At 34.2% G+C, this 27,833-nt stretch overlaps 3 protein-coding genes across 3 annotated transcripts in view; 2 read left to right on the top strand and 1 right to left on the bottom strand.

The window, feature by feature from the left end:
* Window positions 1–131: 131 nt before the first annotated feature.
* On the bottom strand, window positions 132–6,823 carry LOC147064484 (uncharacterized). Its single transcript, XM_085958331.1, has 8 exons — window positions 5,903–6,823; window positions 3,729–3,909; window positions 3,446–3,651; window positions 3,155–3,349; window positions 2,672–2,903; window positions 2,176–2,376; window positions 1,181–1,311; window positions 132–792 (listed from the first exon to the last, which is right to left on the bottom strand). Exons 1-8 carry the CDS (start codon window positions 6,653–6,655, stop codon window positions 385–387), a joined length of 2,307 nt encoding a protein of 768 aa, XP_085814457.1. The 5' UTR covers window positions 6,656–6,823; the 3' UTR covers window positions 132–384.
* Window positions 6,824–7,061: 238 nt separating this feature from the next.
* The window catches only part of Dus1 (Dihydrouridine synthase 1), a 74,472-nt gene continuing 53,700 nt past the window's right edge, over window positions 7,062–27,833 (top strand). Inside the window, exon 1 of the mRNA XM_085958330.1 lies at window positions 7,062–7,110. Coding sequence (XP_085814456.1) covers window positions 7,082–7,110 — 29 coding nt within the window. The 5' untranslated portion in view covers window positions 7,062–7,081. The remainder of the gene's footprint in view (window positions 7,111–27,833) is intronic.
* Window positions 14,759–17,036, top strand: LOC147064483 (uncharacterized). Its single transcript, XM_085958329.1, has one exon. The coding sequence runs from the start codon at window positions 14,891–14,893 to the stop codon at window positions 16,916–16,918; it is 2,028 nt and encodes a 675-aa protein (XP_085814455.1). The 5' UTR covers window positions 14,759–14,890; the 3' UTR covers window positions 16,919–17,036.

Below are 27,833 nucleotides of genomic sequence, written 5' to 3'. Positions count from 1 at the left end.
TCGATCGGACAAATGCTTATTTTGAGGACCTTCCGAAAACTTATTTTTCTGACGGTTTAAAAAAAATTGAGAAACGTCTAACCAAGTGTATTGAGCTCCAAGGAGATTATGTTGAGAAATAAAAAAAAAATACAAAAATCAAAACTGTTTTAATGCTTTTTTCTAAGGAATTATTGACCCACCCTCGTACATTGAATTTTGAAAATGGAAGAATAATGTTCAATTTGTTTACAATATCCTTCCAAATTCATTACCAGTATGTAGGCTGAATATAATATTATGATGACACTAATTATTAAAGTAATGTCATTGAAATTGCAACATACATACAATGTCTCTGCTGGTTTTCAATAGAATGAAACAAAATAAAAATACTTTTTACTGTCACAAAGGTATTTTATTTAATTCAAAATTTCTGTACTCATTAATTTGCAATATACTCAGAGAAGGTCTAGTAGTGGAAAGGGCGGAAAGAAAATATTTATAACTAATTTCTTTCACATCCATTCCTTCTTGAGACATCGCTAGCAACGCAGCTTCCATACAAATATTTTTCAAATCGGCACCCGAATAAAATTCTGTTCCACTCGCTATATTTGAGAGAATGACATCATCTGCGAGTGGCATTTTGGATGTCATTAAACTAAGAATAGCAACTCTGGCGTTAAAATCCGGAGGTGGGACATGGATATGTTTATCGAAGCGACCAGGTCGAAGAAGTGCTGGGTCTATCATATCTGGACGATTCGTTGCACCAATCACAATCACTCCGTCGTCTGAATTGTCGAATCCCTGAAAATAGGAATTTAATTATAATTGTTTTAATTGAAGACCTATTATAGAATGTGATTTTAAAACAAATGCATAAAAAGTTTTGATCTGGTGGCAACTGGTGTTTACCAATTTAAATGGTCTTTAATTGCCGTATGTAAAAATAAATTAATGGTAGTGTAATTTTAAAATCTATTCTTCCGGTAATATCGCCATAAATGAAATATTCTTGATATACTTTTTTATATTGGCATCTTGCATTGCAATAAGTGAGAGATTACTTATAAATAACATATACAAATATAGAATTATGTTTTAGCAAATAAGTAAATTGCAAGGTGTGCAATGCGCTTGTATGGAGTTCTGCAGCCGCTACCAGTTGATTGTACTTAGTAAAATTAGTACATACATCTTTTCCAAGATCAGCAGTGGTTACGCTATGTCCAACACCGTCCATCTGAGTGAGTAGAGAGGCAATCACTCTGTCTTGGACATCGGAATTACTTTCCTTCGACACTCCTCTTGATCCAGCGAGGGCATCTAAAAAATTCCAGACCATAAACATACCAATTGTCATTATTTACTAAGGTAAAAAAAATTATTGATTAGCAGATACTTTTTATATGATTCTTAGCATTATGATAATTGGTTTTGAAAATTTGTCTTGTCTTTAAAACGTGTGTAATTTAACACAATGGAATCATTATATTCAAAATACTCAAATTAAATAAAACAACGCAATCACTGCTGACTTTCATTTTGTATTTATTGGGGATAGTCTGGAGTGAGCTAGAAAAGTTTACTATTCTTGACCAACTGGACTCAATAACTATGATCGAGGAATGCTTGCAAAAGTGTTTCCGTGGACATGTTACTACAGTGCTACCACTGTAGACGTTTCACTTCAAAAGTGTTGCCCGGATTTTATTCATTAGTTGAACAGAATAATAACATGAAAACGAAATATAGTAATCACAATTAGTAACCTCTTACTAGCCAAGACACAATTTCCAGTAATTTGCGGCGACATTTGAAATATTGGTACCCAAGTGTCATCAAGTTGACCAAAAAATATTTCAGGTCAATTTATAATTTTTAACACTAGCAACACAAATGGAATACCGAATTAGAAGGCAACTATTTTGGATAGGGACACGTTGAGTTGTTGAAGGAAGCCAAGACCCACTCCGAAACTCCTGATGATGATGGTCAAGCAATATAAATGATGATATAAACCAATTATAACAAATCCCGAGACAATTTAATTGAAATCCCTGTGATTGTTATTTATGATCGACTATTGCGCACAACATAAATCTGGAGATTAAAAAAACGTGGATCTATATTGTTGAATGTTTATCATTAATGTGATCAAAAAGACTTCAAACTATTCATACTATGTACCTATTTCATCAATGAACAAGATGCATGGTGAATTTTGCCTGGCTCTTTGGAATAGTTGTGCTATCAATCGTTCCGCATCACCAACATAGGGTGAGTAGAGTTCGGCAGCTGATATAGATAGAAGTGAGAATGTTCCGGCACCAGCCATCGCTCGCACCAAGGAAGTTTTCGCACAACCGGGAGGCCCATAGAGTAAAACACCTAAAATAAGATATAAAAAGTATATGGTTAATACAATCAGGTCTAGAAACATCCTCTAATGCGCCAGGCCGGCTAGACGGTAGCGACTTTCTGCGCGGTATAGTTTGTGCAAAAAATACGGAACACTTTGTGATGGCCACACGGCACGATGATTGATAGACGAGCCTCACCCCCCCATGAAATATAATATTCATATCGTCCTTAAAATGTTCATCAGTATCTTGCGATCTGTGGTAAGATCTACCTGTTGTAATAGATAATGGGCCTTAATACCATTAAAGAAGTAGTAACTTACCTCGTGGTCTAGGAATTCCTAATCGTTTGAATGCATCCCCGTGAATTAGAGGCCATAAAATAGCCATTTCAAGGCTCTTTTTAGTATGATCTAAACCGGCAAGCTCATTGAATGATGTCTGCTTTTTTATGACAATGCCGACAGTTCCTTTTAATGAAGCGGGAGTCATATTAAGAATTATGTTTCGAAATTCATTAATCCAAAATTTTAGATCAGTGGCGATGTTACTAAACTGAAAAAATAAATACATGTTTTGATTCTAGAAACAAAATATATAATATATACTTTAGAAAGCTCCTTTTCAACTTTAGAGTTGTATGGAAAAAGTACCCAAATATATTATATCAATGGATGTACCCAACATCCCATATTCGTTGATATCCCATATTTGACACAAAAAGAATATTGCTTTTAGCGCTCACTATTTGTACCACTCAATATAGAATTTCAAAAGAAACTTCTGAAAACTTGTCGAGTACATACTTCCTTTTTTTGTTGCTTCCATGCCATTGTTTGATAAAGCGATTTTAAATCGGCCCCGACATATCCGGGCGTCATGCTAGCAATTTGTTCACATAACTTTTTGAAGTTATCTTCAGTCAGAGAGAGATCCAGTTTATCAATAAAATTCTGCAAAATAATATTCCGCTGCACTTCAGTAGGTGGGCCGATATAGATCTGAAAATTGTAAATTATTTAAAGAAAACTAGATACGTAAATATATTATTACCAGATCAACTTATATGTATAAATAAAGATATCTTTAACAAAAACCTCAGTTTCAAGTCTTCCATGTCGGCGTATTGACGGGTCTAGTACTTCCGGTTTATTAGTTGTGGCGATTACTATGATTCCAGGAATGTTTTGCGCTTTGTCTAATAATTTTAAAAGTTGCGTAATGGCTCTTTGTATGTGGGCACCGCTTCCTTCTCGCCTCGGAGAAAGTATATCCACCTCTTCCAAATTAATTATGCATTTACCTAAAACAATATCATTTAAACAATAAGATTTATTTTATTTAAGACTGAACAATCTCAATCGAAAATATTTTTTTTACCTGTAACGTTAGCATATTGAAATGCTTGCTCAAACAAATTCCGCAAAGCTGATTCCATTTCTCCGGGCTCACTTCGATTAACTTCATGTCCATGCACAGATACGATTGTGCAACCAGTCATTTTTGCAATCAGTTTTATTAAAGAAGATTTTCCACATCCAGATGGGCCAACGATTAGAACCTGCAATATCAAAAAAATGCAACTAATTAATATTATTATTTTCTACCTATTGCGATTACACAAATTTCAACCAATGGAAACCCTTTGTACTAAAAACAGTGGCGGAAAATGGGCCTCATATACATAATGAAAAAAGTGCACTTCGAGTATAGGAGGCAGCAGATTACTACATATAGGAATTCAAAGAGGTAAAGCAGCCACTGTCTAATGCGTCAATTACATTGAGCTACTTTACGAGGTGTTTGTTGGCGAATTTAAAAGCGGGCGATTCAGTTACTGCGATTGTTATGATGATACACAAAGCTTTTCATTCGCTGAGAAGCCAACAAGCTAGCGACTATTTTGACAGAACGTAGTTCATTTTTTACCGGGAGGTCGCTACTACGCTCTACTGCCCAGACGCAGTAGGCCCACACGCCGGCGTGTAGCGTGTAAAGTTGATCGGCTTTCAACTTTTCTCCGTAGATTGTTTACAATCTGCTTGTTAGCTTGTTGAATGATGACACTGGACGACTTTACAGGCAGATTGTAAATTCGCCAACAAGCAGCTCGTAAAGTAGCTCAATGTAATTGACACATTTGGTAACACTTGATGCCGCAAGGGGTTGGGGGTGATTTTTTGCTATAAAAAAGTTAATCAAAACCTTTTTTTTGGCAGTTTGAGACTATGTGAAATGAAATAGGTAAATCTCGAGAAACCCCTGCTTGGCTGATACACAGTAATAGGCTTACCATCATTATGAAACTCTAAGCCGGGCAGGAACGTTGTATGACGCAATGAAACAAATTTAACCACCAAAAATTGTTTTATTACCTATTAAAAGTATGTACAAAAGAAAAATTTAGAAGGTCTGCTGCAGCAGAAATTTAAATTATTTTATTTATTTATTGACTGTTCCAGTGGTACTTCTCGCTGAAATGAACTTTTTTCGCACCCTTCCCCGCTATTCCATCACATATACGCTACTATGGCCAACCATGACAATTTATTATTGACAATCATTCATATGCGGAACAACCGACGGACGCCGGGACCGATGTGTGAAACCGGGACGTATGGTAAGCCTACACATTAAGATAAAGCAGAAGGCAGTAGCGTACAGATAATCAACTATAAGCAAACTCAAAATGCCACTCCTTCATTCATTACTTACCATAATATCTGTTGTGCTATATATGCATAGAAAATCTTTGAAATTTTGACTCACAGGTTATAAGTGCCGCAGTCAAACAATTTGTAATCTTCATGTAATATACCGTCAAAAGTTGTCTTATTCATATTTCGTACTCAATCTGCCACCCTCTCAGAATATCTTGCCCTAAGCAACGCACAATCTGCTTACTGGCACAGTATTTCACTGCCAGTAAGATTAGTGAACAATAATTAATAAGTAACTTTGTATTAAAAAAATATAATATACCTAATAATTCCTCCATTTTTGCTCTTTTGGAAAAATTCTCTTCTCAAGTAGAATTCGCTCTAGTTCAAGTTAAACTTTCTGAATAAGCACTCGGTTGCTTAAATGCATGTTAAGGTGATTGCGATAGATAAACTTATTATTGAAAAATAGCTTTATAAGTTTATTAATCTATAAATAAATATTAAAAAGTAACCTCATTATCAAAAAAGTTACAAAGGGTACCTATCCTTTGGGTGAGGTTTTTCGAATTCTCACGGAGCCTCAGGGTTCCACAGAACCCAGTTGGAAATCACTGCTCCTCCCGAAAATTCAACTACAGTCGTCCCCAGATGACCATGTTTGAAACAGCGACAGCCAAACTCCATTTACGCAAAAAATGTGAGTCCAATATTAATTGTGAGTGAGTTATTAGGAATTTTGATTTATTTCCCTTTCATCGCATTCATTGTTTTTCCATATTTATCGTTTGATTCATCCAGTCTCTTCGAAACAATAGATCGAGAATCGAATGTACAATAATAGTGAATGTGGTGGTAGTGGTAGTGAATGAGGTAGCAGAAAAATGATAATACCTGTTTAGTTGGAGGGAAACAGGCGTCCGGTCCAATCTTATGATACAAAATATTCATGTTTATTATTTGAGTCAACATATCCAAAGGTCTTTCCAAACCAAACAGTGGTGTCGCTGTAGAATTCCTTTGGTCAAATTGGTATTGAGTAATCCTTTCGTCTACTTTTATTATTGTATGAGTATTCACTCTACCAGGAGACTGTAATACGGTCGGATTATTCGAGCCAAATGTGATGAATATTTTGTTTATACCGGCTCGTTGTGATTTTGGAAACCCTTTTAGTGAAATAACACAGTTGTTATATAATATTACTCTATTTAACAAGTAGTTTTTGACGATTTTAACATGATCCAAATCTCTGTTATTCCACATTTCAAAAGATTTAAATGACTCAAATATAATATTTACATGGATGTCCTTTAACAATATAACTTCTGGTAGTTTTGTAATTTTTGTGATATCAATTTTTATGTTATTGTCGTTTCTACTTGCCACAATTTTCGGAGGAATTTCCACTGTATTATTAACTTCTATTTTGTAACCATGGAGTAATGTTTTGGGATATGATTTACAAAGATATGAACTTGTATCACAGTCTACTAAAACCAGTCCACCGGGCTGTAAGGATAGTTTTTGAAATAATTTACAGGAAAGATAACATTTTTGTAGATTGATTAAGTTTTCATTCAATAAACTCAATGACAGTTCAGTATTGATATTTAACCTCTCAAATTCTTTATTTATTTGTTCCATAATGGTGTTATTTTATTCCAAATGACAAAGTTGCTTATTAATTCGATAATCGATTGCTTTACACATTAATAAGACGTGTCGATTGTCGTCTAATTGTGTAAAAAATTATCTGTCATAAATGACAACGCATGTCAATGTTTTTATTTTTGGATTTTTGGGATAAAAGTCACCAAATATGCGTAATTGCCAGCTAAAAATAACAACTTTTTGTTATTAATTAAATTTATTTTAAAAGAGTTTGATTTATTTAATAAAATTAATTAATCAAAATTCAAATGAATTAATTTCGATGCTTTATAAGGAATTATGGGCAACTTTATTGTTTTTTTAGTTTTTTATAGTATTATTTTTAGGTATATTATCTATGATTATCTAAGCCAAAGGTATGTCCAACAGTCTAACTAATGTCTATGAAATATCGTAATAATGACAGCTGTCACGTGTGACGAAATAATGTAAGTTTTTCGAAATTCTAATATTTTTCTAAAACATTTTTACATTTACCTTTATGCTTCTCTAATAATTGTATGGTAATTTTATAGTACACCATATCGTTTTTGTGATCGAAGTCTTTTGAGACGAAAAACCAAACCAAAACCTAACCCAACCGAAACTCAAAAATAAATTATTGGTTGTGTTAGGTTTTGGGTTGTTTTTCAGTAGGTTGTGTTAGGTTTTGGTTTGGTCTCAAAACACTTTAACCAAAATTGCGATATGGAGTACTATACCAATTGTATTATGTGTTTCCTAAGAAGTTTCATTGGCCCGCGACTAAGCAAATGACAAAATTAGGTTATGTCGTATTCATTTAACCTCCAACATGTCATCACTCTTATTATTATATTATTATTTTTTACATACCACTGATCTGTCAAGAAATTCAACAACAAAATACAGAAGAATATTAAGATCCACATACTTACCCACACAATGGCTACAGCCGGAAAGAACAATGTAATTGATACATTTTTTTTAGTATTTATGTTTTTCAAAATTATAACATTATGCTGAACATAATATTATTATAACATCTTTGCATTTTTTTACACAAGTTTTATGCGTAATGTTGGTACTCAACATGTTAAATTAGAATGGTAAGATCCTAGAATATTGAAATATCAACCAAAGTCAAATAGACATGTCACACTTGCATTCACGGTCATAAATATGTATCCGTTAACGACTAATTGTGTATTTCGTTATATGGGCCACAGTATATTAGGTAAATGTTTATTTAAGTGAATCGCAAGGATCCTATACCATAGACCCGACATCCTGAAGCGGACCCACAGGATCTTTGGCAGGACCCCTACCTATCGCTAAGGTTAAAGACAGTGTGACTCTCAACAGTAGCGGTTTCCGAATGATTTCCGATTAGAGGTAAAATTAAGGGTATTCAGTGTATTTTTTAATACATTTGGGTACTTGAATTATGCAGTTGTCAACCATCGACACAATCCAAAATTGCATCACACAAACACATATTTAAAAATATTCTTATCCTTGAAGTGAAATAGCACCGCAGACAACCTTTTTTATTATTAGAGCAAATTTTGTGATGTGTGTTTATCTTACTCATCTGGTAAACCCGCCACGCCGAGCCCCACCTGACCCCAGGCCTTCAGGCTAGACTCCTGTCAGCCGCCCCCCATGTCTGGGCGATAATGGTCCTAGATCATCATACAGCTTACTGATTATAATGATCATCATTGTAGTTTCGATATTGTAGAAAACAAAATTTTTACAATGGGGTAATTAAAAAACAAAACAATTTAAAATATGCAATATCAAAATACCTTATTAATAAAAATAAACGTAAACATAACTTACTGAAAAAATTACATTCATTTTGTTTTTACACGCGTGATTCTACGGGGTTATAAGTGTGGAGTCGAGATGAATAAGAGTTAAGTACCTTTATTTGTTTGCAGATATCTTCACTAACTTACAATAGAATTTTCAGCATTTGACACAAATAAAAAAATGAACGGTACCTATTCTGATCACAATTTAGTAGCAGGCAAACGTATCGCATTTGTAGTGTTCGGATGGAGTTGATTCTAGTCCCATTTTCGGCCTGACCAGACATCGTTGATGAAATCAGCAATCTTTTTCCTGTCCATGACACATCCGAATTATTTTAGAACCGAAACCATTGATTTCAAATCTTGAGAACTCCGAACCAGAACCCTTTAAAAAATACAGTCTTCCGGAGATATCGTTGTCTACCTTTTCTGCTAACTCAAATTTTGAATTATGCATATTTTGGATTGGATTTTAATTTCTTTTGTTTGACTTTGCAGTCAGAATTATTTTCATTTTGACATGTTGTATTCCTAGATTGGCTTAGCCTTACAAACACATATTTTAATATTGAAGAATGTAATTATTATTGTTTTAGTTAAGTAACTTAAATGTATATCGATCGATGAAGCGACCTCGTCTGAAGCCAGGTACTTCAGCTAGTACACTCTAATATAATGAAATTATTAATAACCATAAAGTATCGATACTTTCATAAGATTACATTGAAGAATAGATAAGAAATATGTCCACCGCATCAGTAAGCTTTTTCAGGAAAACACAATATGAACGTAGGTGGATACTTCAAATCACGCAGATTCATTTTTATTAATATTGACAGTGCAGTAGTTACAATATCATATTTAATAAACAGCTTATCTAGTTGTTAACTGATAACACTCTTGACATTATTATTTGCAGGATACAAGACAGAATAATTTGCCTTTAATTTTCTTCCAAATACTAACTTTGCCTACTATTTCAATGCATTTTTTTCCTGACTGTTCTGTCATTTATTTGTTACGGCTTTTTAGTGGGTGTCCCATAGTATTGTAGTATGTAGAATGCCTGTTTTTGAAACTGTAGGTGCAGATTCGATTCCACGTCTGGCAAAAATTACATGCGTTTGCAATGTATATTTGATCCAGAGAATGGACAGAGTGTACCCAACAACCATTCCATGTCAAAGAATCTTCTAGTGATAGATAGCTCATATTATGCTTATTATTGTAATTAACAATATATAATAGAATTCAGGGGTTCCCAAAGTGTGTCCCGTGGGCCAATTATGTCCCGTGTGACTTTTTGATGTGTCCCACGAGATTTATGTTAAATCTGTAAGTATTATTTTTTATTCTTCATATCGAATATTAAAAATTACATTTAAAATTAAATATTCTCTGGCAAGAATGAATGGTCAGACACTTTGATATTTGTATATGCGGATGTGCGAAGTGCTATAAATATGCAGTTTGAATGAATAGATTTGCAAGAGAACGTGGAAGCAAAAGCATCTTATAGTGATAAGAATTCAATTGAATTCTACAAAGGACTTTCACTTGAGGTATATCCAAATGTAGTTAAACATGCTCATCAAATGGCTTCTTTATTTGGCATAAATCACATGGTGAAAAAAATTAAATAAGTACTTATTATTTTAACAAGAGTAATAATGTATATTATTTAGTTACAAATATAAGTTTACACAATGAAATATTTTTTTATTTATGTCTTATGTTTTTTTAAAAACAGAAAATATTTACAAAAGAAATTGTTCAAATATTTTTGATTTCAAAATTGTCCCTTTGATGAAAAATTTTGTGAACCCCTGTAATAGATAGACATTATAAAATATTAATTATGACTCAATATTGATTAACTTTTATCTTGAATAGAAAAATAATAATTTAATTAGTAGTATTTTTATTGCCCAAAATATACAATAATTAGTGTCACAAATAATGCATACTGCTTTATTTCATAGTATTTAAATTAGGCACTTTGCTAATTTACTAGTTTATGTAAGACAATTCGATTGTAATCATCACAATAAAAATGTATTTAAACTAAAAATAAATGATAAAATAAAAAAAACATCCTTTGGGTTCGGTTTGTCAGAAAATACAAAAAACTTGAACATATGCATATTTTACAAAATCTTGAATGGCAAAATTTTCTCGAGGATACCTCAAAACTCGTCAACTCTTCGGGTCTCCATAAAACAGTCATTGAGTGACTACCAGTATTTGTGTACAAGCACAATGTCAGGTTTCTTCTTTGCAAATGCCAAATAATGTAATGCAAATAGTAATAAAATGAAGCATTATTTCAATAATATTTAAAAAAAAAAAAAAACAATATTGAAATAATATTACATACCACTTTTTTCAAGTGATAATATAGCGGCAGACAGTAGCGCACCCAGGGGGGGGGGCAAGGGGCCTTGGCCCCCCCCAAAAACATTGAAATTGAAAGCCAATAGATTAGACAAATAAAAACACGGCAAAAAAAATATTTGAAATTCTCCAGCACCCTCTAGAAAAATTTCTTAGATTTTAATTTCTAACACAAAAATTTCGAAACACTAATGTCGGGTTGTTTTAGAAACTCAATCTCTAATGGAAATGTCAAAAAATTCTCGGTGTCCATCCGAATTCCGGAGTGGTGTACACCGAGTGCAATAGACAAAAGTCCGATAAACGAGAAATTAGGCTGTGTTCTGTTGGGTAGGTTTGTGCACCTATAAGTTAAATGCAATAATACTTTTTTTCCATTTTCAATTAATATTTTGGAACTTCACTATTAAAAAACCCAAAATCGACGATAAAAATTCGGCGAAAAGTACGACTACACCCACCACCATGGGCTGACAGGGCTATAGCCTGGGGGCCCGGGCTTAAGAGGGCCCTGCGTGGCGGCTCGTCTAATTGTGAGATAAACACACACCAGAAATTTGTTATATCATAAAAAAAAAATCACATGTGGCGCTATAGATACTACTTCATCAAAATTAACATAAAAAATATGAAGTATGATGAAAATAATATGATATACGTAACTAATACTAAAACTATAATAATTCACGTGTATCATTTTATATTACAATTATTTTTAGTGTTTCTAGAAAAATAAAAATGTTTATTTATCCAATATCGATGGGTCGAATGCAACTTGGCTACCACAAGAGGGGGTCGTGACCAGTGGTCTATAGTATGATAACGATCGATAATATGATATGAGGTCCGACAAATCAAGAATTCAAGGGAATTATTTAACAATATAGATAAATCCACGGAATACCATTTGGGAACACTACTGTAGAACATCACATTCCCCTAAACCCTGGTGATAGGTAAGGGGGCCCGCCAAACATTCATGATGTGGGGGCCATGCCCACCACAGTCGGTGGTGGTGTAAATTAAAAAAAAAACATTTTTTCGGTGGAATTCAGCATACATATTGTGGCTCTTAACCGGTGCACCGCTGGCTTGTTGCATGTGCACCGCGAAAATAATGATAAAAGCAGAAAACCGAAAAAGTCCTTCGTGAAATTATGAAAGCCGATGAAAGATCTAATGTGATTTCGATGTTGCCGAATCGATCGCACGCGTCTAAAATCTAAAATATCATGGAGGAATTTGTATGGATGGTGCTCCGTCAATGTTAGGCTCATTTAAAGGATTTGTTACCCTCGCAAAGACAAGAAATCCTAACATTATATCTACGCACTGTTTTATTTACACAGGGAATCTATAGTTTCGAAAACATTACAGCAGTGCTAAAACCTGTACTAGACCAATATTTCATCTAATCCAGACCTTTAAAAACAGGCATTTTAAAAAAAAACTTTGCATTTCTATGGAAGCTAAGTACGATTGTTTGCTTTTTCACACTGAAGTGAGGTGGTTACAGTGGCGCACCCAGGGGGGGAGGGGGGGGGGGGGGCAAAGGGCCCTGACACCCCCCAAACATTGAAATTGAAAGCCAATAAGCATTTGGGCTTAGACAAATAAAAACACTGGCAAAAAAAACATTAATGTATTAATGTATGTAAATTAATTTCGAAACACTAATGTCAGGTTTTTTTAGAAACCCAATCCCTAATGGAACTGTCAAAAAATTCTCGGTGTCCACCCGAATTCTGGAGTGGTGTAGGTCATGGCTGAGGATGGCTGACAAGGCTCTAGCCTGGGGGCCCAGGCTGTGGGGGGCCCGGCGTGTCGGGTTGACCAGATAAACACACATAATAAATTAGCTTTAATAGTAAAAAAAGTCGCCTGCGGCGCTAATTTACTTCTTGGCCATGAACATTTTCAATTACTTATATAATTGTGCAATATATTTTTTGATTATTATGTGTCGATACTCAACAGCTCCATTATTAAAGTGGATGTATTGAAAATCGCCAATAATTCTTATGTATAAGTACCCTTAATTTGAACTAAAACACAATTTGAAAAACGTTAATGTAGTGTTTCACACTGCCTTTAATCTTAGCGGTAGGTAGGGGGGCCGCCAAGCCTAGCATGAGGGCCCGTTTCAGGATGTGGGGACCATGGTGTAGGTACACCGAGTGCAATAGACAAGAGAAATTAGGCTGTTTTACATTCTCCTCCTTGGGCCCCCCCCCAATATTAAATCCTGGGTGCGCCACTGGCGGCAGATATCTACACCTATCTGGCTTATTCTTAATAGTTGACTTTCAAATTATAAACAATTTTTTTATCTAGAATTTTTCTAATTTGTTTGAATGTTTCTGCGGTTTTTTCCAAATTATGTATACTTAAGCTGGCACTACAGACCATTCAAGTCCATGGCCAACTGCACCACCGTCATCCATTGGTCGCTATCCCGAGTTCTCTCTCTCTCTCTCTCTCTCTCTCCAGTCGGTCATACTCAGCCTCTCTGCGTCCCTTTTGGTGTTATCCGCCCAAGTGCCTACAGGGGTTGCTTCATAAACTTCACATCCTCAAGACACATTGGTTATAATAAGAAAGTAAAATGGATAACTTCATTACTTATAAATATACAACCAATACCTGAAGATGTAAGATAAGTTTCAAATAAGAAAATTAAACTTTTTTAAAAATAATCTCAGTATATAATATATTAGGGATACTGCCAAAAGTTGGTAAGTGTGGAAATCATGTAATGGAGTAGGTAATTGCGTTTTGAAGTTTGACATGCCCTCTAAAATCAGGCATAATGCTAATTTCTTTGTGCTTATGTGGATGTTCTATAATATCGGTGACCTTTAATTTTTTTATGGCAAATGTGTTAAGTATATACCTATATTATATTATATTAACCCAATGCTTACGGGCCCTTTTAATTAATTTTGTAATTTACGTGTTAATTTGGATTTGAAAAGCAATTAGCAAAAACACAATTTTGTGCGGCCCGTAAGCATTGGGTTAATATGTATTTATATAATATAGACATAATATAATCCGTTGTTAACTCTAAATACCTAAATAATTATCGACTTACTAACTTTTGGCAACAATATCAATATATCTATTATTGACTGAGATTACTTTAAAAAAAAGTTTAATTTTCTTATTTGATACTTATCCTTGCATCTTCAGGTTGTATATTTATACGTAATGATTTTACCCATTTTTCTTTCTTATTAGATTGATATCTCATTCAAATCTTAATATTTATGATGTAGGCAGGGTTGAATTTTCCCTGTAATATTGCATAGAGTTGCGTGAACTATTATTTCCGATTTCTTTATTGAATCCCGGTGATATCGCGGTTGGCAGAGTCATCGCCCTCAACTTTTCCAAATCAAGAAGACAATGGCCAAAATCGACTCGCGGCTCCTCGCTTGAACTTTCTACGTGCGCCGTGCATACATACACGCGCGAGAACTCAGAACACCCCGTTTGTGTACACGTACCTACCCACGTCAGCGATGTGGGGCTGTTTTCCCAGGCCACGCCTTCGATCGATACCACGGTGGACTATATCGCCCGCCACCTGCAGCCGGAGCATGGCTCTATCTCGAAGACACCTCTTTTGTCTATTGCGCTGCGAGAGTACGCGGAGCTCGTTGTCGCTTCTGTCGTGTTTACAAATTCTATTAAACAATACGTGAATTCAGTCTACCGACGGCCGTTCGCTCGTTCGCAATCGATTGCGACTCCGTTCTTCCCGTAATACGTCCGCAAATTATGTAATTGCGCAATCGTGTGAGCTTGAAAACATCGGAACCTTTTGACGTTTCACCAGCATTCGTAACACGTGATTCGGTGTGATATGACTGTTTATTTTGCAAACGTTTTGTTGTCGTCGTTTTTCGCGTTGGATAATATAACTGCGAGACAGTCGCGAAGGATGTAGAAATGAATATTTCAATTTCGCCGTCCGAATAAATGGATTCATCTTCGCCAGCGACGAGGTTGTCAAAAAGCCGATGTGACTACCATGCCGGATGGATCCTCCGAAGAACCCGGATCATTTTGTTCGTTCCAAGATAGCCAGACCGCGCCGGAGCGAAGAAAGTGGCGGCGGATCCACGGCCTGCAGTTGCCTCTGCATCCGCAGCAAGCGGCGGGCTGGCTGGCGATCGTCGCTTTCGCGGTCGCGTGCTTCGCCTTCCTCGTCCCGGCTCTCGGGGGCGCCTTGCGAACGCCCGTGTTCTTCACCTTCGTCGGCCTCTTCGCGTTTCACATCGTCACGCATCTGACGGCCCTGCTGTTGGATCCCGCCGAAGACGAGCTTCGGAAGATCGGATCTCACCGAGTCGTGCCGGAGTTCGATCGCGGTAAACACGCTCACGTGATAGAAAATGGACGCTGCCACCTGTGCAACATCCTCACCAGCAGTCCCAGAACGAAGCACTGCAGCGTGTGCAATAAGTGCGTCCGCCGCTTCGACCATCACTGCAAGTGGCTCAACCACTGCGTCGGCGGAAGAAATTATGTAGCGTTCTTCATGTGCGTGGTGAGTGCCGTGACAGCGGCCCTCGCCGTCCTCGCCGTGGCGCTGGCCGAGCTCGTCCTCTACTATGTGGAACCGGAGTGGCTCTCTCCGTGGGAATCCATCTACGGCTTCAACGACACCATGGCCAACGCTACGGCGCCAGAAAACGAAATCACGAAAGCGCTCGCGATGCAGGATACGATATTTTTGTTGATCGTCGGTATTTTAGGCTTACTGGCCGCCGTTACCGCCGGATTGCTTCTGCATTTATGCTTTTTTCATGTATACATCTCTTTTTTGGGACTGACTACTTACGAATACATTAGAAATTATCGGCAGCAGACGATGTCCACCGCTCCACCGCCGACGTCGGAACACCAATTGGAGGACGCGGTGAAAAATAAAGTGTACATATGCTCGAACGTTCGTTCTGCGAATCGTGAAAGTGAACTCAGGCACCGTCCATCGAGTCTGTACTGTTGCAATACCTCAAGTGAATATTATGAACATACCCATAATACGTACTATTTTTGTTCCGTCCTGGACGAAGCGGGTCCTCCCGCGGGAGACGTATTCGCCGCGAAGACTTTCCAATGTTGCGCGGAGACGAGACATTACAGACCCGACCCCCGGCAGTCGAACCTCGACATTGAGCAGGTGAAAACTGTGTCGCAAGGCTGCACCGTGTGTACGGTCAAGACAAGAAAACAAGTCAGCGAGACCGGTGCCAAGTCATGCGTCATGAAAACGATCAACAAACATCATAGATGGAAACGAAAGTGGAACTGTTGTTCTACGGTGCCGGAGAGTCCGGTCACTCCTGAGAATAACATCAATTCAATTCTCTCAGGAGAGAACGGCATTCATTCTAACTGCAGTCAGACTCCGAACGATGCCATAGCAGTAATTTCCAGCGGATTAGAATACCAAGACTTGACGAACGGAGGGAATATCTCCAAGGGAGACGTCAACTCCGATTCCGGTTCGAGAGATCAAAGAGAGAGGTCGTTCTCCAGACCTTGGTCCATGATACATTTTCGACGAATGTACAGGGCTTTGAATAGAATGGGTGTGCGCAGGCAGCGCAAGAGAGTATCGAAGCAATTTCCGGTTCGAGGCAACCAAGTCGGTCCTATTTCCACCGTCCAGATAACAGATACCGACAAAGAGGTTCTCTCAGAGCAGTTCTTGGAGCGCTTGCGGGGTGATCCAGTTGTGACAAAACTTCCATCATTACCACCACCCGTGAGGCGGAAAATTAAGAACGTGACCGATCTTCAAGAATTAGCTGACTCATTAGCTACGGCTCAGATTCAACAGACAGGGCCGATGTGGAGGGGGAGTGGAGTTCCTCCCGCTGGTTATCGTCGTGGACGCAGGAAGAATCTTCACAACAGACCGCGGTCGCCGACGTTGTCACCGATTCGCGAGTCGGGGCTGTCGAATCCAGCGTCGCCGCAACCTTGTCGAGCGGCGCTAGCTCTGTGCCCTACGAGACCTGCTCTACCACCGGAACCCTCTGAACATTAAAATACATAATATTAAGTAATTAATAACAGTATCTAAGGATGGAGATAGGCTGTTAAGATCCGCCATAAATAGTGCACGTTAAACTTTGTTAGTCATACGTATTTGTTTATATTGAACTAAGACTACAATTTACAGATGTTGTTAGTTTTTACAAATCAATTAAACCCTGCCTAAACCAAACTATAATAGTTTTGGTATACTTTGCGCGACACGACAAAATTGTGCACACTTTTTCATTCATACTTATTTCTTTTCATTGGAGTAAGAAAACATAATATTACACATTTATTGTTGTTTCATTTTTTTAAATTCATTAAGCCCTGCCTAAACCACACTATAATCGATAACAAATCTTCTTCTATCTATAAAATACCCAAAGCTATGTATGATTTAATTGTATAATTTAAGATATTTTATAGCTAAACGAATATTTTTTGACTATTATCTACCATGGCTTGGGTAGGCAGGGTTTAATTGAATTTTAAAAACTAGCCAACATCGTCTGTAAATTATTGTAGTATTATTTAAATTTAAACAAATAAATATTACTGACAAAGTTTAGTGTGCACTATTTATGGAGGATCTTAACAGCCTACCTCCACCCTTCGCCAATGCTAAATAAAAATACATTTAACAGCAAAATAATAGACTTGTTAACTTCGGCGGCAAAATCTACGAATTTACACAATTTGATCAATAACATCTAGAACGTCCGCTGAATATAATATAAATCGAAAACTTTCGTGCATTGAGTTTGATTTAAATGCTTGTATACCATGGCTTTGTGTATACAAATTAATGTCACGCACCATGCGTATGAAATGGAAATATTTTTCGACAAAAGCTCGTCAATATGTGTTATGAATATCGATACGAAATCAATTCTTATGAATTATATATTATGAAATCTATCGTATGTTTTTATGATTATCATTACGCGGTATGGTAATGCTGAATAGATTTCTCTGTGCATTAGTAGGCACAAATCACTGTGCTTCATACCAGACTAATTAGAATGATATTAATAGTATAGAATTCAATTACAAGCTCTGACACCAACTTGAGCCGACACTAAAACGGGGTAACAATGGACCAAGATTAAAGTAATATTATCTATTTACTTACATGTTTTTTTGTTGTTGAGTACCTAAATGTTTAGTTTTGTCTGAGTTTGTAGGTAAATTTTCAAGCATTTACTCATCAACAAAAAAAAGAATATTAAATAAAAAGTTTTAGCTTTATTTTTTACAACGTTTTTATTAGCTCCTATTCTTATTTGTCCGGTGGTTGTTTATCCAGTACAAATCTTGCAATCGATTTTTAACTAACTTCCCGACTAGTTAGACATTTGAAACTTTTAGAATATATCAGAACACGATGCCAATGCATTCTTTTAATACTTTTAGCCATCTTTAAGTAGAATTGAATTCATTTTCAGTTAATTCTGTTTTGTATGAAAAGTTATTTCGGAAGAAATCCGTAATCCAATCCACTATTATTTGTTGCTAAGTGGGTGGTCCTAGCAACTAAATTATTAATATATACGTGCGTTACTATGGAAATCAAAATGATATTTCAGTATTCTATATTTGTTTGTTTGTTTTTTATTTACTTCAAATCAAGTACAAGTTTGGCATATTAAGCATACAGCAACAAAAGCAAGAGCAACAGAATATTTAAAAACGATGTATATAAAAGTTCTTTTTATCTTGTAATTATTTCCACTTGGTTCATTGTGCCCCATAAAATAATATTATAACTATTATAGTAAATCCGCCCATGAAAAAAAAACATGTCCGACCTGCTGCCTGTTTCATTGTTAATTATTATTATTATTACTACTCGTCAATATTGTTAACTAAATTAATTATTAATCAACTTTTTATCTATTGTTAATATTAAAATATTAAAATAATGATATGTACCTACCCTGAATTATTGTGAGGGATTTTTTAAAACATTATTACATTGTAAGTGTAGCGTTAACGAAATATCAAACTATTTTTCGCTAAAATTTATCTGGAAAGATGCAAACTCGCTGAAATTAGTTCAATTAATAAATTTAAAAAAAAAATACGCGACTTGATTCAAGTTTGCCCAGGTGATTAATAAAAAAATCGAAATTTCCTCGAAGCGAACGTGTTTTGAACACTTGCCAAAACTTTTATTGTCACCCCCTCCGGGTGTTTTTCATGAAAATGTAAATATAATAATGTTTAATTGTATTTCTATATGTCATCGATATTAAAAATATATTTTGAATGATCATTTGAATTTTCTTCTTATTCCCTTTACACTCCCATAATAATTAACATAAATTGGCGCCCAAAGTGGAATAGAGGCTTATACCCTCTCATCCTGATGTATGTGAGTGTGGGATGGAATCCCGAGACATCGTCAAATTCGCGTATTGTTATTTTATATTATATCAATGAGTACGATCGGTTGAGCGAATCGTTAACTACCAATCTTCTTCATAAAAAATATGTTCCACCAACTCTATAGGTACTGTGGAGATGTAACGATTTACAACTTTACAGGAGAGTAAAATTAAATAAAACTTTTAATTGTTTCCTCGATTTATTTTACACTGACACTATGTTATTTCGACACTGAATAATTTCGTTGTTCCTTCATTTGGGTCTATTCTATACTTATCGACCGCTAAAGTGATAAAGTGATAAATATTATCAAACTTAGGGTAGGTTTGTATCAAAATATTAGCACTTATTGTAACAATTACACGAAGTTGGTTTTTATTGTTGCAATAAGTGATATATTTTAACAGCACCTATCTTGCTGCTGTTAAAATATCGCACTTATTGGAACAATAAAAACCAACTTCGTGTAATTGTTACAATAAATGCTAATATTTTGATACAAACCAACCCAAGTTTGATACTATTTATCACTTTAATGTTCGATAAGTAGAGAATAGACCCACTTGAGCCGAATTCATTCATATTTATATTTATTTTTTAAATTATATACACTGTAAATAATAATTTACATTGTTTAATGGAAATCATTTTAATACAAAAATATAGTATTTTGTTTCAATACCTACTTCAGTACATCAATTTTTATGCAAAATACTATTTCTTTATTTTTTCAATGGAATTCAGACGCTAGTGAATACAACTCCTCATTATTGTAAATAAATAGTGACAAGCTTTACATTGTAGTTAGGGATTGCAATACCGGTATTTAAAACCCGGTATTCTAGTAGGTATTTTTCGATACCGAAATACAGGTTTTAAAAATACCGATATATTCGGTATTGAAAGTAGAAAGGTTTCACTGTGTAATAATAATTATACACTATAATGGAGGACTTGCTTGTAAGTAGAATACATATTTTTTATGTTTTCTACTGAAGAGTAGCTTTTTTTAGAATTATTAATAACCATGTCCTTGATTTTTCGTACAAGGTGGTTGTTAGTAATTTTGAACAATCACAAGCTTTGAGAAAATCACATAAATATTGTGTCCTCACCGGGTCGAACTCAGAACTCTTGGGTGGAAGGCCAGCGACTTACGCACTGAACCACGACAGCCGCTTTACAGTAGTAGCAACAGTAGTTACAAGAGTAGCTTATACAAGAATGGAGAAATATATATTTTTTGAACAAAGAAGTGTGCAATATTGTGTTTGGTTTTACTTCTTACGGGAAAAAGTAAAGAAATTATTAAGTGTAAAGGTGCAATAAATGAATAAACCGTTACGTGGAATTACCAGTAGGCCACATACACATCTAAGAACACTTCATAATATAAATTTATTGAAAGATCATTCGAAGGAGAATGTGCCAATATTTCAACTTTTACGTATTTGTAAACATCAGCATATCTTTACCTATTTTTAAAGGTTTGCATATTATGTTATGTTCATATTTTTGCTATAGAATAAAATTATAATGTTTTAATGAGATTTTTATATCTAGTTAAGTATATTTATTGGTACCTCGATATTTTTTCCATATATTTCACGAATACCGGTATTCAATAGGAAATACCGAAATACCGGTATTGCAATCCCTAATTGTAGTAATTCGTGATGTCTTTATACGCACCCAAAAATATTTGACATTGCAGCTTTCGAAGATAATTTATACAATAACAATATTAACATAGTAATAATAAACTAAAATGTACGCGTATTTTTTTTCAGTTTGTGTTTGAGTCAGAGTATGGGCCCAACAGGTTGAGCAAGTGGCCAACATCCATTTCTCATAAAAACAAAAATTTCTCTGTTGAGGCCCATATTATGATTTAGGATCGGACATGGTAAAGAGAAAAATAAATACAATATTATTGATTGTAAAAAATTAATCCTCACTTTTAAAACTTTTAATACGAGGTAAATTATTATTATAAGCATATTATGATTATGTACATTTTCTTTAATAAAGGTGAGGCACTTATGTGGTTAAGCACTTTTTTTATATTAGTTTCAAGGTTTTCATAAAGAGTGTTGTAGTTTCATTGTGATATTCTGTACGATATCGCGGATTATGTTGATTTCTTTTTTCGTTAATGCTTCAAATTATGTGAAATTACAGATTAAAAATGAAAGCTAAAAGTCTTTAGGTATTATGGCACGGTCAAAAAGTATATTTTGATGTATGTAAATGATAAGGTCCACGACACGACTATTCCGTAATAGATAACCAAATAATTGTATTATTTATCTAATTAGAATTATAATTTTTGAAAACTTATCACGGCGTGACGAAACTGGGGTTTTATCCATTCCAACACTTAGAGCTCGTGGATAATGAATAAAACATTTTAGCAGATTTAAAAACTCTCAAATCGAACATAATACCTATTTGTAACATTCGATTTTTTGAAAAATATGGTCGGGTTTTATAATATATATATTTTCATTCAAAATCATAAAATAAAATTCTACATAAGTTTGGATCTCTAGAATCTAGAATCTCTAGAGTCTAGGTAGATCATAATAACGAAAGCAGTAACGGTATAATTCAAATCTACAATATTCACATTATATAATGTAGGTATTGGAAAATATGTACTACTTCCCTGATTCTATTAAAATCATTTCATGCAGATTATATTTACATTGTTTTAGGATCACTGGGGATCACATCAACAATAATAAAAGAACTTTTTATATACAACGGTTTTAAATTTTCTGTTGAATCATATAAACTTGACTTGACTAGCTTAAACGATCAAAAAAATGTACTTGATAGAAATATTGAAATGTCATTTTGACACTTTATATATTGATTTCCATAGTAACGCACTTATATAATGTTTATAATAATTAAGTTGCTAGGACCCACTTAACAACCAATAATAGGTTTACTTTTTACGGATTTCTTCCGAAATAACTTTTCATACAAAACAGAATTAACTGAAAATTAAATCAATTATACTTAAATATGGCTGAAAGTATTAAAAATGCATTGGCATCGTGTTCTGATATATTCTAAAAGTTTCAAATGTCTAGCTAGTCGGGAAGTTAGTTAAAAATCGATTGCAAGATTTGTACCGGACAAATAAGAATACGAGCATATTTCAGTACATAAGTGCACATTTATGTAGTGAAATATGACTATATTCTAAAATATTAGAGCGAGAGGTTTAAAAGAATACTATTTTATGTAATAAAAATACTTTATGCAGTCATCAAATGTTTGAAATAAATATAAAGGATAATAAGGCTTCAAAATTATATAAATAGATTATCTACAACGTTTAAGGAATGTCCAGGATCATGCTTTGAAAATAGAACAAAAGCTCCATTTTGACCTACGCTGACCATGTCCCCCCTTAATGCATTATTTATGGTTTTAAAGTTATATAATATTTTCAAACACAAAATTAACACAGTTCCCATTAAACAGTGAAAATCAAGTTGTCTAGTTGTAGTATTGAGGTGACAATATATTGTACTATATTGTAACGTAAATGATTTGGTTTCAGTGCTATTCAAGTAATGTGCTCAATATACACACATTTTTCAGGGCTTATCTTGATATTCAATAATTTATTCAATTAACTGATTTAACGTGACTAAAATTGTGTAGGTAGGTACTGAACTGCTGATTTTTGACAGATGAGAATGATAACAGTATAACAATTGCTACAATTAACTTACAATGCTAAGATTTGCAGCTAGTTTATAATTAACCTTAGTTATATTAATAATATAATATAAAAAAGATTTCTACAAAGTCAGCATGTCGTGAAACCCAATTACCAATATCAAGGCAAAACTCCATCAAGGGTTTAGACTGTTTAGAGTTTCAAAGTTAAATTAGGCACTTACGTTAAATAACAATATTTTATATAAATCCAATACTCTTGTTGAGAATCATGTACCCTGCCCACCTTGCGTGCAAAGATTGTACGTTAAGTTACAAAAAAGCTTGTAAAACAAAAAACTCGTTTTTTATATACAATATAAAATCGTCATCTAAATGCCGAAGGTATTAATTGAGTGGAAATTATCACGCGACTTGTACATTGTTTTATTACCCACGTACCTACGTTTGAAACACCTAGTGTACCTACATACTGTAAGGAATATGTACCTACACAGCATGTTACAATACAATTATTGGTACTCGTATATCGACATTTACTTACATAATATATTTATATATATACTATATATTGTTGCGAAGGTTCTTTTGCTGAAAAGAGTTTTTTTCGTATTCTTTTTGAATAAATTTATGGATTATTATTATATTAGGCTTATTCAGATTCCTTGGCGCCTCTCTTTATGGCAATATTCTCTCGTGGTTTCATGTCATGATTTTTGTTGAAGCTAAGATATTCGCGTTTGAAATATATCTCAGTTTTGAAAATGGAACATTCTCTTTTATATTCATACGTATGTCTTATTAATAGTTTGAATTAATATTATTATCAAGCATTTAAATAAACTTAAGATAAAGTGCCGAAAGGTTTTCATGACAATATTATATTTTACTCACCACATAATGAACAAATCGTCAGCTGAATGCAGAACTATTCTAATTCGCATTTGAAATATTTTAGAGGGGAGTTCTTTGAAACAACCTACTTAAATTGTTTGTTATTTGTACCTATAGATAAATGAATATATGTTATCATACTTTAGTGGTACTGTTGATGACAAAAAAATGATGCATAAATGTGTTAAAAACAGTTATTTTTGTCGGAACGAAAACCGGAACCGAACCGGAAAATATATCGGTTTTTTTCCGGTTTGGCACATATTCAAACACACACGTCAACATGATCTTACTCTCCACTTCAGTTGTCGATATAATTCTCATAATTAATATTATATATTATTTTTTAAATTTAAGGCTACGGCTGTGCGGTGGAGTAAAACCATTGGTTTCGGAGGGTGGCACCGGGTAATACATGTACCATAAAATGTTCTAAATTATGGTAGAAAATATTTTTTAATACAGATATCATTTAACAATTTATCACGTTAAACCGAAAACCGGAACCGAACCGATACATATATTTTTTACATGAGGTCGGAGCCCTGCTATATATAATATAATACATAAGTATTTACGAGAATCAGTAGACATGGGTAAAACTACTTAATTATGTCGACATACACTTTTTACATTTTTTACAGATATAACTGTACAGCAATTAAGCAATTTTAATTAAAACTCTTTTCAATTTACATTAAAATTGTTTCCATTTATAACTTTTTGTTATATATGCATAATAAAATTTAACAGATTTTTTGTTATACAATATTTTTCTCAATTTTTGAAACGGCATACCTACAGTGTTAATATTACATTTTGTAATTATTTCATTCAATTAGCACATCATCGCGTATTATGTTTTAGCCAGATGTATTAATAATGCATGTAGGTATTCTAGTAAAATGTCATAATAATAAAGGGCAAAAGTTTAGCTTTAAATTCATTTTGCATGATAATACAATGTGATAGGGTTGCCAAATTTTCAGTCGTGAACAATTAATTACATAAAATATTCCATTAATTAAATCAGTAAAACATATATTAACTGAAAACATATATAAATATATATATATATTGTAGGACCCAGGTGCCGTGTGAAGGTATCGTGAGCTAAACTTGAATAATCAGTAGACTTTGTAGGAAACATGTTATATATGTCATTATAATTCAAAGTATTAAGAGCCATTAGTTAAAATTCCTCGCAATTAAGTATGGCGCCTTTATCATATTCGTCTATGTGTATGTTTCTCAGACGTGCTTACAAAATTATGTGTGTTCAATAATTCACAGTCTTTTCTCATCTTGAAAATTAATATAACCTACATGATCACGTAAAATATATTAACACCATGAAAGAGTTATTATTGTAAACACCGTTGTGTTGACATCGAAATAGTTTACAATACATCACAATATCATATATATATTATTATATAATACATATATATCACTTTCCCAAATTATTATTTTATCAAGACTAACAACCGTATTCATACATTTTAGAACCGCGCTCAACGCAGTTAATGGTTTATCGGCCGAATAAGAAAACTATAAAAAATGCATAAGTCACAAAGATGCGTACAGGAATGCGCACCAAACTTAAAATGGCGGCGATCTGCGCGATCTGTCAGTGTCACTTTAATATATTATGTCTAAAATGAGTTCATCACAACAAGCGTTTAGTAGGTTTAGTTCGTCTTGATTGAAGTTAACTGCCCGTCGTCGTTGGGCTAGAGATGGATTCATGATGGTAAACATGCTAAAGTTATAAAAATGTATACAGATATCGAGGATCGATGGAAATGTCAATATTGTCAATGAGCCGCGAAGCTGTATTGCCATATTATGGAAATGTTTACTGGGTATACTTTATACTTTTTTGCATTGAAGTATAAAATAAATATGATATTATAACAAATAAATTATTTAAAGTTCATGATAATTATTAATTTATAATTATTAAATTTATATGGTACCGTTTGTACATTTTTACACCTATTCACAATTTTAAAATTTTAAATTAATTATCGGGGAATCAAAATTTAAAAGTTGGTAACATTAGTCACGGCATGACGCGTATTACGTCAGCAACGTGACGTCACTATTCAACGGTCTCTATTTAGGTTTATGCATGGAAATTTGCATTAAATGGCTTGAATGCAGTTTGCTGTTATATGCATACGCCAGTTACGTTGTATCTTCGACGTTAATGTTATTTAACATTATAATATAGTAACATACCTTCTGTAAACTTCACTAGATGTTGTAATTGACTCGTATTTTTTCGAGACTTTAATGATTAATCCATAATATTTGCCAGTGTATCGTATGCTCACAGAAATCATTTTCCGGAAAACGTAATATAAAGTTTCTCAGCCGCTTAGTGCTTTTTTTTTTAGGAATTTCCGGTTTCTATTATGAGTGTACTCAAAGGGGAATTGGCTCTGAAAGAGCTGATATATCTAATATATAAATAATTAGGTAATTTTCTGCAAAATCGGACATACTATAAAACACTGTAAAACAAGTACTTATGTTATAAAATTTATTGTATAGGCACCAGAATTCCTTCCTACATTGTTACTATCCATATACTTTCTGACATTTTGTAGAACTTGCGACCTAAGAATTATATTCGATCATAAATCTTTTAAATCACACATAATCTTTTCTTTCAAAGCTTGGTTTTATCAAGCGATCAAACGATGCTCTATTCCAGGGGTTCTTAACCTTTTCCAAGTCACGGTGCACTTTTGATCATAAGAAAAAATTGCGGTGCACCAAAATAAAACGGTCAGAAAACAAAGAAAAATATGCGGACATAACTTTTATTACAAATTAACCAGATTACTTAACAGTCAAAGAAAAAAAAAATGTAAAAAAGGTATATATCTGCATATATGGAAAAAGTGTAACTAAAATTACCCTTAAGGCTATACCTCAGTTGAGGCATGGTCTAAAAAGATCGTGGCTAGGCGATGCGCGGATTGCGGGTCGCGGGTGCAAATGACGCATGCCGAACGAAATATAATTTGTCATATAAATCCAACATGCGTCCATTTAATGTTCTATTAGTAACAACAATAATACATTCATTGACATGTTTTCTTTTTAAAGTAAATGGGTAACGTTTTTAGTCATCTTTACACGATTTAACAAGATTTTCAGTGCCCTTATATAGGTATATAGCTGGACAGAAATCCAAAATTCTCCATAGTTATTTCAAACAATTTAATTTTAGTACCTACTAGTAATAATAGAGTACCCACCTTCTTCTTCTTCTTCTTGGTACATTTTCATAATTTCGCGGATTTTTCTGCTATTATCATTTTTTCGCGGTGCACTTGCATCTAGAGTTGGGTATTTCCCGAGAAAATCTCAATCTCGAGATTCCGGATTTCCCGAAATGAAATTTTGAATTCCCGAGATTTGGGATATCCAGAAAAGAATTCTTGGGAATTCACGTGATATCGGGAAATTTAAAAAAACCTGTAAAAATCCTAAAATCAGTGTAAAAACAGATAAATTCCACAAAAATATGATTTTTTTTATTTATGTAAGAAGACAAACGAAATAGAAGTAGGAAAACAGAAATAATTAAAAACATTACTTATTAAAATGGAATTTCAAAGAACACAGACTGTCAATCGCTGTGTCTGACAATCGCGTACGCTTTTGAGATACGAAATTCCCTGATGTTGCAAAAATTGCACTCGTTTTGAGTCGACGTTGACTTAATTGTGTTAAATACCCCGTCGTGTACGTTAAATATCAGTCTTTGAACGTTTTGTGTTTTCTGTCCACTTTTTTCATGTAGAAAATCGTTTTTTTTTCCAGTTAATATTTGATAATAAAGAAATCCTGAATCCCGAGAAAAGATTCTCGAGATCCGGGATTTCCCGAAATGTTAAAAATTTCTATTCTCGAGATTCGGGATG

This window comes from Rhyacophila brunnea, unplaced genomic scaffold, assembly GCF_057557595.1.
Source record: "Rhyacophila brunnea isolate RB1 unplaced genomic scaffold, BYU_Rbru_1.0 scaffold_7, whole genome shotgun sequence".
Taxonomy (NCBI): Eukaryota; Metazoa; Arthropoda; class Insecta; order Trichoptera; family Rhyacophilidae; genus Rhyacophila; species Rhyacophila brunnea.
This window is presented reverse-complemented; position numbering and strand designations above follow the sequence as displayed.

What these genes read in the sequence shown, in the direction of transcription:
- LOC147064483 (XM_085958329.1), top strand. Translation starts at nt 14,891, where the DNA reads ATGCCGGATGGATCCTCCGAAGAACCCGGATCATTTTGTTCGTTCCAA.
- LOC147064484 (XM_085958331.1), bottom strand. Translation starts at nt 6,655, where the DNA reads ATGGAACAAATAAATAAAGAATTTGAGAGGTTAAATATCAATACTGAA. An exon ending in AGGAATTCCTAGACCACGAG is followed by an intron (nt 2,377 to 2,671) that starts GTAAGTTACTAC and finishes ATCTTATTTTAG; the next exon opens with GTGTTTTACTCTATGGGCCT. An exon ending in CTTGTTCATTGATGAAATAG is followed by an intron (nt 1,312 to 2,175) that starts GTACATAGTATG and finishes GGAATTTTTTAG; the next exon opens with ATGCCCTCGCTGGATCAAGA.